General features: G+C 36.4%; 1 protein-coding gene across 6 annotated transcripts in view; it reads left to right on the top strand.

Annotated features, from left to right (window-relative positions):
- Nucleotides 1-1,969: 1,969 nt before the first annotated feature.
- The window catches only part of zc3h18 (zinc finger CCCH-type containing 18), a 37,477-nt gene continuing 27,037 nt past the window's right edge, over nucleotides 1,970-12,409 (top strand). For 5 of the 6 annotated variants that reach the window (XM_039692514.2, XM_039692513.2, XM_039692511.2 and 2 more), the window contains exons 1-9: nucleotides 1,970-2,154; nucleotides 3,354-4,240; nucleotides 5,187-5,271; nucleotides 7,783-7,934; nucleotides 8,023-8,118; nucleotides 8,400-8,557; nucleotides 9,442-9,471; nucleotides 10,106-10,217; nucleotides 10,481-10,767. In XM_039692514.2, the coding sequence (XP_039548448.2) occupies nucleotides 3,365-4,240; nucleotides 5,187-5,271; nucleotides 7,783-7,934; nucleotides 8,023-8,118; nucleotides 8,400-8,557; nucleotides 9,442-9,471; nucleotides 10,106-10,217; nucleotides 10,481-10,767 (1,796 nt within the window). In that variant the 5' untranslated portion in view covers nucleotides 1,970-2,154; nucleotides 3,354-3,364. Of the gene's footprint in view, nucleotides 2,503-3,353; nucleotides 4,241-5,186; nucleotides 5,272-7,782; nucleotides 7,935-8,022; nucleotides 8,119-8,399; nucleotides 8,558-9,441; nucleotides 9,472-10,105; nucleotides 10,218-10,480; nucleotides 10,768-12,409 lie in introns of all 6 variants that reach the window. The other variant, XM_039692510.2, reaches the window with a different exon arrangement.

The raw sequence follows: 12,409 nt of genomic DNA, 5'->3' as shown, positions 1-12,409 counted from the left end.
GAATACCATATCCAGGTCCAAGAGAAGTGAGAATATCTCAACAGCCATTTATTAGTCTATTTATTCATATTTCATAAGCTTAAAGGTGATCTCCCATAACTGCTCATGGCATCCCGGACACCATATTTTATAGATTAGACAAATCACCGTCTGGCCATCTGTGATTTTGGTATGGTGACAAATGTTAGGATCATGATTTTACATGATTTTAAAGCACACCATAAGTGTATATTACTACCATTTGTTGTTTGTTTTTGGCATTTGATAGAGCGTTTGGTGTTATCTATAAGCTAGTGTGCTCCAAAATGACAAAATTCACATTTAGAAGATGTAAACATTTAAAATGTATCTCTCACTTCTGCTAATATGGATTTATGATTTTGATGACATCACACTGCACTTCTGCTTCTCATCAGATTTCCTGTCCAATAAAATGCTCTCCAGAATTTTAAAGCATCCCGCTCCTTACATTATAAATAGACGTTAGAGCTCCGGCTAAAATCGGTCACTTGTTCAAACATTTACTGTTTTCTACATGGTGAATGGCACATAATGCATAGGGGATATAGGGAATGATTCAGACACTGTAAATAAATATGCTTTCCATGGTTTCTGGTTTCACATTAGTGTCACGCGAACCGCCACAGGGTGCTCCAGTCCAGAGACACGATAGCACAGATTGCGTGAATTGGAGCATGCCAGAAAACATCGAACACATTTGAATTCTACTGAATGCTTTCGTTTAGATTAAAGTGAGGAGATTAGGAGGAGAAAAATTTAGATATTTTTTTATTAAATCTGAAATCCATAGGCTTCTAAGGTATTGAAACTTGCTGGTCCAGAAAAGTTATTAAAGACATTGTTAAAATAGTCCAAGTGACAGTAGATCAATCTTGTTTATCAAGTGACGAGAATACTTTTTGTGCGCAAAAATAACGACTTTATTCAACTATTTATTTCCTTCTCTGTGGGCCTCAAGTTAGTTAACATAGTGTAACAGCGCAGTGATTCTGTGTTGTACGTCACATGCATTACACACATGACCAGCGTTGGATAGTAGTATTAATAGTGGGCCTACGTGTGATTGAATCACTGCGCTGTTACAGTATGTCAAATAACTCTAGGCCCACAGAAGGAAATTAACAGCGTTTTTTTTTTTTTGCTCACAAAAAGAATTCTCGTCCCTTGATAAACTTAAGATTGAGCCACTCACTTGGACAATTTTAACGATGTCTTTCATAACTTTTCTGGGCCGGCAAGTTTTAATGATCGAAAGTCTTACGAGGTTGGAACAACATTTGGGTGAGTAATTACTGACAGAAATTTCATTTTGGGGTGAACTATCTCTTTAATGAGCTGATTCTTGAATGTAGGGCGAGACTTGATTTTGTCTATAGGGAATTGATTGGATCGCTGAGTTGTTATGGTTTACTATTGCTGTGATCTTAGAGAGATAAACCCGCCAGAGAAGAGATGCTGCAAGTGGGAAGGGCATATTATTATTATTAGCCTATTATTATTATTATTATTATTATTATTATTATTATTATTACAAATCATTAAATCATATAATAGCTATTACATACTGGAATATTCATTAAAATAAGAGTAGTCTATTTTGCTTTAATGGTGACTTTAAATATGAATTGTTTGTGAAAAACAATTATGTGCACGGATAAATCATTTACAATAAATACTGCAATATTTCATAAAAAGTAGGAATTGTCCATTTTGATTTCATGGTGACTGTAAACCTCATTTTCTCTTTTGATTTAATTTATTTTTTACAACTTTTTATGTAGGCTAATATTTGTTCCTGTATGTATGATATTACGCCTCAGTATATTTATTTATTGTGTACTTAATATGTTTCTTTTTTTTTTATTGTTTCCTAGCAATGATTAATAATAATGTACTCCTATAATATTTCTTTTTGAATTGTATTCTGTTCAAAAAATCATCTTGTCGAGCTTTGATGACGTCTGGGTAATGGCCGCTTTCACTGTGTCGTGCAGGGTTTATGAATTTCTCCGGTAGAGAAAAATAAGAACCCCAGACAGATCGTTCAGTTTTTGAGCACAGTCACCCCAAGGAAAGAGACCGGGTGACTCCCTACACCGAGACCCCGTCTCTCGAGACTCTGTGGTTTGAAAGGTGACCGAATGTGTTTTAATACGCGATGTCCGTGTGTTGTGCAGGAGGGAACGCTTTATTGTTGCATGAGATTTTAGCCAGTGCGCATCGAAGAAACATTGTGCAACGCCGTAAGTCGCGCATTTAGATTTAGAAAGTTACGTATGTGTTATTTAAGCTCGAGTCTCGGCGTTTAAGCGACGCGGTCGTTCGGGAAATGTCGGAAATGGTGTCGTTTTCTAGTGTGCGGGCAGGATTCGGGCCTGTTAGCCGCATCGCCATCAACGAGCTCTCCCGTTAAAGATAAAGCGGCTAGTAAGACATGTGTCGGTCTCCCTCTCGTGAATCCATTGCCTTAGATCTAAAAAGGTAAACAAGTTCCAGATGATTCAATGATTGGCCTTTGTGTGGTATGGGAAGTTGATTTTTAAAGTTTGAATTCGTTTAAGCTATTTTACGTTAGCAGGCTAATATAGTCAGAGGTGTTATTATGGAAGAACTAGTAAGGTAATTCATTCGTTTAATATGAGCTACATATATTCAGGACTACATTTGCATAAAATTATCATGGTAACTATATTTTTCTCCTAAATAACATTGATATTATCTTAACTTTGTTTTAGCCAGCCACTACTGTCATTCAAAATTGTATGGCAGTTTTGTACAAGATATCTTCCACACCACAGTAAAGCTTTTTCTTTAGTAATTTTACAATTGATAGCTCATTTAAAAATATGTTTAAGTTTCTTGATATGTTGATAATAGGAATATTTATAATGGTTTTATATTTAGTATCAAGTCAACCGTCAGGTAGACAAATCCTTAACACTAACGTTAGTTTGTTTGTTTGTTTGTTAGCAAGATGAGCTTTAGGAGCTATTTTTTTTTTTAGCAGACTTTAATTTATTATGTTTTCATGAAATGTATTATTGAATATAATGTAGTAATATTCTTTTTAAAAAACATGCCAAATATGTTTTTACTAAAGTTGTTTTAAAGGTGTTTTCAGTAGTGTCAGCAAGCAAAGCCTCTTTTGTTCTTGTCTAAACTGTTGCTGTGGTACAGGTCATTGTTTTATGTATACACAACCACAAATATGTTAGATATTATTGCAGCCAGTGTTGTAATTCTGCTGTAGAGGGTTGAAGATAAATTGTCTGTTTTCAATGTTGAATAAGTTTGAATTAACTGTTTGGCTTTCATTCGAATGTCTACTTCAGAGTTCTTGCTGATGGATACGCCTGAGAGCCCCACCCAGTCCCCACAATCTCCCGAGGAGGAAGAGAAGGGTCTCTCTGACAACGAGTTGCTGGAGTCGCCTGAGTCCCCGGCGGAAGTAGACAAGGGAGTGTCAGACAGTGAGCTCTTGAATGATGATGAAAATGAAGTACAGGGTGGAGGAGACTCAGATTTTGAGGATGGAGACAGAGCAGCTACTGGTGCAGAAGATCCAGAGGATATTTCAGACCTGGAAGACGACAAGATAGACCGAGAGGAGAGGGAAGACATCCACCAACAAAACCTTAATTCGACGGTTCGAGGAAGCAGGCGGAATGCTTTCCTGGAGGAGGAAGAGGAAGAAATCCTTGAGACGCCGAGATCACCGGATCCTGACTCACCGGGCCCAGAACACGAGCTACCTTTCACCCAGGCGGAGGAGGAACGAGACGAGGAGGATGAGCCGAACACCAAGCCAGGCCGTGCAGAGCTTGAGGAAGACGATGATGAGGAAGAAGAGAGGAGGAGGCGAAGGAGGGCGGCGATGGTAGTGAGTGATTTGAAGGATGAATCTTCTGTGTCCAGAGATCTGGATGAACATGAGCTGGATTATGACGAGGAGGTTCCAGAAGAGATTAGCGCTGCTGCTCCTGAGGAGGACGATGCAGAGAAGGGTCCTGCTGGGGAGGATGGAGAAGACGAGGAAGAGGATGACGAAGAGGAGGAGAAGAGACGGAAGAAAAAGGAAAGAAAACCAATTCTGCCTCCAGATAAAGACACTCCACTGAGAAATTCAAGGGAAGACTCACGGGAAAGAGGCAGGAGAGATTCTTTCCGTGATAAAAAGAAAGAGGAAGATGATGGAGAGATTGATGAGGGAGAGATAGATGTAAGTATTTTTAAATCATTTGTGATGATAATGGAGCTGTTCAATCTCAGTTCACTGCTGCTGAGCCATTTGTAACAGTTTTAATGGTTTCATGATGAAACATTTATCCTTTCTTAGTTTAGTTCATTCAACATTTGTGGATTGTTTGGCCAGGCCACAACAGTCGAGGGAGCCTTTGAATATATATTTTTTTAAATCAAAATAAATCAATATCAAAAAATATCTAATAAATAATAATCAAAAAAATTAAAATCAATATAAATCAGAAAATACTTAATCTCTCAATGGATCACCTATATATATATATATATATATATATACACACACACACACACACACACACACACACACACACACACTACCATTCAAACGTTTGGGGGCAGTCAGATTATTTTATTTTCTTGAAAAAAAGTCACCATTGCTCTATTAATTCATTGTCCATTTAAAACATCAACAGTGAGAAATATTTTTTAAATTAAAAATAGCTGTTTTAATATATTTTAAAATTTAATTTATTCCTGAATGGCAAAGGAACAGCACCGTTACTCCGGTCTTCTTCAATGTCACATGATCCTAATATGATCAGCCTAATATGTTGAATTCAAGAACATCTCTTATTATTTATCAATGTTGTGCTGCTTAATATTTTTGTGTAAACTGTGATAACTTTTTTGGGATTCTTTTATGAAAATATTGTAGAATAGGATTTACCGGTAGGCTATTTGAAATGGGAATCTTTTGTAACACTGTGAACAAGTCTTTACTGTAATTTTTGATGCATTTTATGCATCCTTGCTGAGTAATTTCTTATTAAAAAATCTTACTGACCCCAAACTTTTGAATGGTAGAGTAAATGATTTGCCATTGATTTAGATTAAAACAATAACATCAGTAACCCGTTTTTATGAATTGCTGTAATAGGTGTTTTTTTTCCTGTTCATTTCAGGATGATGACCTTGAAGAAGGGGAGGTTAAGGACCCCATGGACAGAAAGATCCGACCCCGACCTATCTGCAGGTTTTTCATGAAAGGTAGTTCTTCATTCGTCTGAATTCTCTGAATGGTTATACATCTTCTAATACAGCATTTGTAAATGTAATGATTTGGCTAATATCTGAGCTAACTTGTAGTCTTTTTTTATAATAGGTAATACATAGAAAGTCTGTTATCAAGGAAAGTTTATCAAGTTTGATATGGATGTCATTCATTTAGTTGATGTATATACCCAAATTACAACAGTAGGGGGAGCAATTGAATACATTGTCTTTACCTTGAGCAAATGTATCTTCAGAGCAAATCCTGCAAACAAGCAGGTGGTTTTGATGTTAACGTGATAAATTAATTTAATTATTTAAAAAGTATGAAACCACACATACATCTGAATGGGGACATTCCATAGACGTAATGGTTTTTATACTGTTCAAACTGTATATTCTATCCCCTTACACTAAACCTACCCATCACACGAAACTTTCTGCATTTTTACATTTAAAAAAAACTTGAATTACTTTATTTTTATACCAGATTTACAAATGAGGATGACACAAAAAGGAGGTTTTTGGAAATATTATTAGGTTTTAGTCACTTGTGGGTACCAATTTGTCACCAAAATATAGTTTAGACACACACAGACATCAGACAATCACTCACTCATACTCACTGGTCACTTTATTTGTTATATCTGGCTAGTACTGGGCTGGACCCCTTAATTTCTGCAGCTTTCGCTCTTCACACCAAAAGTGTACCCACCACTGATCTATATAAGGGGCACGCACAAAAAGCCGCCTTTCAATCAATGAGTTGCAAGTACTGAAATGAGTGGTTATGCTCTTAAACGGTCAAATTCACACAAAATTGTCAAAATGCCCATCTTGGCAAGTTTTCAGTTAAACAGTCAATTTTGGAACGTAAGTATTTGAGAGAAAACGCATACTTAAAGTGACAGCAGCCTAATATTCCTGCTGCTGTCTGTCAGGTTAATCAAAGAACAAAAGACTGAGAAAATCACTCGCTGCTTTTGACTGAATAACTTTTATGATTAAGCATTAATCTGTATTTAAGTTTTACAATGAATTAACTATCCAGTTGATTACTTAACATTCTGTAGTATTTGTTAGCTGAGAATACAAATCTACTGTCTAACTTTAACTTAAACTTAAAGCTGTTTTTATTGCATTTATTTGTGCTATTGTTTGCAATTTGTTTATTTGTTCTTATTTCATTACTGACATTTTGCTTGTTTTGTTTATGAGAATACAATTTTGCATTGAAGAAAAGTAGATTTTTGTTTGCATATTTTGTCAATTATAATTCTTGAAAAGAAAATCGGAATCAGCAACTTCAAACTTCATTTGTAATCTACTACAACTACATTTTTATCTTTTAAATTATACTTTCTAACAGATACTTTAAATACTTTCTACAAATTCATGTTATTTCAAATGTACATGCAGGGATTTCCCAGCTTTTGACCTAAAATATTATTGTAAGAAAAATGATAATGATTGTAAGATAATTAATATAATAAAGCTCATGGTTCACTAATGTAGGTTAGTAGTTACATGACATGCGGGTAAACAAAATATTTTTATATTATTTTTAGCAAGTTTTTAAATTATTTGAAACTCTTTTATAAAACTTTTTTATGTAATATTTTTGTTATACTCATAATTATTACTTTCTTTCATAATTATACATTATCTGTGATATTTAAAGCATTTCATGTTGTTGATAATAAAGAAAGGAATGTATTTTCTTTCTCTTTTAATTTTATGTTCCGCAAAAGAAAGTCATACAGGTTTGAAATTACATGAGGTTAAGTAAAAGTAAATAAACACAATTGTAATTTTGGGTGGGGGAAATCCCTATAACATGAAATTATTTTTTTAATGAAATTTTTCTAAATAAGAAACTAAAACTACCTGTAGATGGTGGTAAATGTCATTGAGTAAATGTCATTCATTCATTTATTCAATTTGTTCATACGGTTCATTCAGGAATCTCTTTATGAATTGGCCGTTGAATCATTACTTCACCGATTAACTCAAAACGCGGATTCATTCAGTAACGAAACACTGCTGTCTATTGCTAGGAAATGTACAACACTTCTGCTCTGGTTTTAAAGGTAATATTGTTGTTGGCACAATTGAGCAAAATATTTGTCTAAAATATTACACTATTAACTTTTTGATTGAACTTTTGTGTAAAATCAATATCTCATTTTCACATATGCTATTCAGGATAAAAAAGCACTCGTGTGCACTCTTTATGCTCGTGAGATTGCTTAACTGTACCATTTGATGACAACTCGTACAGGGGCATTTTTTTCCCTGTAAAAAAAAATGCCCATGTACGAGTTGTCGTCATATGATACAGTATACATGATACGATATATTGAGCTTACCATGAAGGTACAAAAAGGTATCAACTGGAATGATATTTTTTTTTATACATATATATACATTAAAAAATGATTTTATATATCAGCTCAATAAGCTCAATATATTTAAATATCATAATGGCTTCTCTCTGGTCTCTGACAGGTAACTGCACATGGGGCATGATCTGTAGGTTCATCCATCCAGGAGTCAACGATAAAGGCAATTACTCCCTCATCTCCAAGCCAGACCCCTTCTCTCCTAACGGAGCTCCTCCTGGAGGAGGACCTCACCCCCTCATGCCTGCTAACCCCTGGGTATGCATTTGTTTTCTACTATTTTGTTTCTTCTTGAATTGAAATTGTTTCATTTTCAACTCAACATTTGAATCGTCATTTCTTTCAGGGAACCCCTGCTGCTGAAGAGTTGCCTCCCCCTCCGCCGCCTGTAGATCCTCCGGTGGAGAGTGCCTGGGAAAGAGGCCTTAGACATGCCAAAGAGGTACAGTTTTCACCATCGTACTTTGTTTGGTCCTTTTTGAGTCAACTATTTAAAGAGGTTTAAAAATTTTAGGTAAGTAATATTATATTAGTACTATTATACCTCCATTCAAATAAGTCTTTAGTGTGTTGAGCAATGGTTTTGTGATCACAAGTTTCAACTCTGTAACTGAGATAACATAATGAAAGTATTATACTTAGCATAGCCTGTGTATCAAAATACATTATATTAAGGAAGACATTGTAAGATTCCAACTTAAAAAAAATCTGCTTTCCTTTAAGGTGTTGAAGAAAGCCACCATCCGTAAAGAGCAGGAACCGGATTTCGAGGAAAAACGTTTTACCGTAACCATAGGTGAAGATGATCGAGACTTTGACAAAGAAAACGACTACTTCAGGGAACGTGGGTATCGTATAACCAGAGAGATCAGAGATGCTGGGTAAGAAACAATAACTTATCGGTAGCTTATTAGAGTGTGATCTCTTCCACTTATCTTTGGTCAGTGATACGTTTCTGCTGCTGCTTTAAAGGCATGAAAGTTATGTAATCTTTTATTCTCCCTCATGTCGTTACAAACCCTAAATTTTAGAATAGACACGATTGCTTTTTATGACGAACAGATTTAATTTAGGCTTTTATTCACATACAAAACATTTATCAATGCACACATCAGATATGGTACTTGGAAGCTCAAGCATGTTCGCTTGATGTGCGAGAACCATTGAGGTTCATTCTTGTGTTAAGCAGCCGTTTGAGCTTCTGCGTGAACCAATGAGGTTTGTTTCTTACACATTCAGTAAGTTCGGTTGAGCTTCTGTTTATGTTCGCTAATCAATGTTTAAATGTAAATAAAAGCATCATATAAAGTGATCAAATTTCTTCAGAAACTTTACTAAACCACCCGGTTCATATGGATTAGTTTTACGATCTCTTTAAGTGACAAAGTAGTAACTGCGTAGACTTAATTAGGGGACAAAAAATCTCTCAGATTTCTTTTAAAATATCTGCATTTGTGATTTGAAGTTGAACGAAAGTCTTACGGGTTTGGAATGATATGATAAGGGTGAGTGAGTGATAACTTTTTTTTTTCGTTTTGCGTAGTGGGTAGTTTGTTAGATAGTAATGGGTAATTATCATCCATCTAAAACTATTGTTTTGCTCATTCATTTGCTCAAAGGGCAAAATGGAATAAGCCTAAATGATGACCTATCACTGCACCTAAAATAAACAATGATCCTTAAATATTCATGTAAATTTTAACTTAATTATTGTTGATTAAAAAAGTACTCAAATGTTGACCCTTTTTCTCTCTCTGCATTGCAGTGATATAGAGTTCAGAGATCCAGCTTACGGGTGAGTACTATAAATGAAATGCTTCCCTTCAATACAATTTGTATGTATATTAACCTGTACCCCTTCACTTAGGGATGGGCAATATACCGGTAAACACGATCAACCGGTAGAGAATTTGGGCCATCGTCTCTATCACAGTTACACTCATGTGACATTGCTGTGGTACGCCGTCACGAAAGCTTATCGTTTGCATGTGTTTTTAAGCATTGCGGTTTAAATAAAGGTGATTTTAAACAGTTGAAGCGCAATGAGCAGCAAAAGACAACTCATTTCAGTACGCTTCTTAGCGTGTGAGTACTGATTGATGTATATACATGTATTTATTTAGCTGACGCCTATCCAAAGCGACTTACAATTGCTATATATGTCAGAGGTCGCGCGGCTCTGTAGCGACTAGGGGTTAAGTGTCTTGCTCAGGGACACATTGCTGTCACAGTGGATTCGAACCCAGGCCTCTCACACCAAAGGGATGTGTTATATCCACTGTGCCATATATATATATATTGTATCATGAAATAAAATTATATTGTGACATAAAATTTTGGTCATATTGCCCACCCCTACCCTCACTATTCATTTAAACCCAGTTTATCGCTCTTCCCAACTGTGTTTTTAACGACCTTTTCTGTGGTAGTGATCCATATGGTGACCCATACTACGATTATGAGATGGAAGCTTTTTGGCGAGGAGGCCAGTATGAGAATTTCCGAGTGCAGTACACAGAGACCCCACTGCCGTACTACCCTGTGAGTGATGTAGTGTTGATCTGTTTTCATTAGTTTTTTTTGTTATTTTTTCCAAAGGGCTTTTAGCATAAAACTAAATTGCGAAGTTACTTAAATTTTAAATATTCACAATGTGAATGATATGTATACCAAATTATGCCAAAATTGTGTATAATACAAAAATAGTTAACCATTCAGTGCTACATTTGAGCAGAATTAAGTATCCCTGAGAGCTGTGTACCTCTATTTGTACTACTGATTTTTTTCTTTCTCTTGCGCATCAGGACCGAGAGCGGGAGCGTGATCCACGCGAGCGCCACCGGGAGAGGGAACGGGAGAACGAGAGAGACCACCGCGAGAGGGAGCGCAGGCAGAGAGAGCGAGAAAGGGAGAGAGAGCGGGAACGGGAGAAAGAGAGCCGGCGAAGGAAGGAGGAGTGGGAAAGAGATCGTCTGAAACGGGACGAAAAGGAGGGAAGGCCAAGAGAGCGGCCTCCCAGAGAGCCACGGGAGAAAAAGGATGAGAAGGAGAAGCCACTCAAACCACGTTCGCCCACAAACATGCCACCCAGGTCAGTTTCAAGCTTCCTACAGTCTTAGATGAAACAAAGTTTAAAGTCAAAATAACGAAGAGGTCAAAAAAATGTCACAAAATCACAAAACTGATGAAATTTGCCTGTTCCAGTTTGATTGCCTGGCTGCTATGCATCTTTTTGGGATGGAGGTTTTTAGGTTTATAATTAATAATAATACCTGTATTTTGTAATTGTGGAACGTTTAAGGTCATTTGGTACTTCTTTTTTGGATGGATGGAAATTCTGACCACAAATCTACATGCACTTCCACTAATTTCTTTTGGTGTTTTCTATACAATATCTTCACAGAGACGGCTGCGTTTTAAATACAGCGAGAGTCCCCTTTTTGTATGCTGGTCTGTTGTTGTGGTTGGATCACATTCAGATTTAATTGTGTGACAAACTGTGGTCATACTTATTTTGCATGTTGGTCATATTGTCTCTTTTCTGGCTAGCGAGAAGTTTCTTTTCAAATAAGCTACTATTTGCACCAGACTCCATGTTGATAGGGTTGTCAAAAAGACTTGTACTTCGGTACCAAGTTAATACTTAGGGGCTTCACACTGGGCACGTATGCTGCGGTCCGAGCGTGATTGTTCCCGGCGCCCCCCGTAGCATTTGTCTGATTTCACACTCAACTTGATTCTACCCATGGTGCACTTGGGTGGATCTTACGTTATCACAGTTGTGCATGCCGCATGATAGAAAACAGAACATGGTCAATATATTGTTTTTTTATTCATTTGTTGGTATTCATAGTTTTTATTCATGTGTCTAAATCTAGTTGTTGCACCACTTAATTTTAAGCACAGAATAACAATTCAGGGGTTACGTTTCTAACCTGTAATTAAAACCATCCATGATTAATTTGCCAAATAAACAGCAACAACTTTAATATGATTGATTTCTAACATTATTCTCTCAACAGACATTTACATCGATAGTCCCGCGTTGTTATTTTTTTTGCTTTTGCTGTACTGTGGAATGGGTAAAACTGTTTTTAATGGCAGGCTAGCAGTTACCGTTGACTCGCGCTAGCCTAGCACTGGTGAACTATGCAACTGGAACGACTGTATGAAAATTTTTACCCAGGCTAACTTGCCCAAAATCCTGAACCACCCCTTTAAAAAAAAAAATCTGAATAATTCTTATTTCTATTGTCACAACGTTTTCCAGTTCAGTACAAATTGTGGAGTTGAGAAACTGAAGAGTTGAAATTATAGTTTTATAATATCTTTAAAAAAAATAAAAGGATAAAATGTAAACAAAATAATGTTCATGTAGCTGTTTTAGCCCTGTATGTTATGTTTAAAAAGTTAATGAACATAAAATTAACAACTGCAGGGTGCCTTTTCTTCTATTAGATTATTTGCACTGTTGTTGCCAAGGATGCTCCGATTGATCGGTCGCCGATCACAATTGGCCGATAATTGCTTTGGGATGTGTAATCGGCGGTCAGATGGCGCAAAACTCGCGAAACAATTTTTTATGCCCTGGTAAAAATGGCTTCAGCTGTCTGGCAATTCTACAAGGTGTGTGAAAAATCAATTCACTAGCAATCCATGTTCAATGTGTGTACCACGCCACTGTGCAGCCTCTCTGATTAACTCGTAAAATCACCGGAAAGAATAGAGTCCGT

Source organism: Pimephales promelas, chromosome 10 (genome assembly GCF_988280905.1).
Source record: "Pimephales promelas chromosome 10, fPimPro1.hap1.1, whole genome shotgun sequence".
Taxonomy (NCBI): Eukaryota; Metazoa; Chordata; class Actinopteri; order Cypriniformes; family Leuciscidae; genus Pimephales; species Pimephales promelas.
This window is presented reverse-complemented; position numbering and strand designations above follow the sequence as displayed.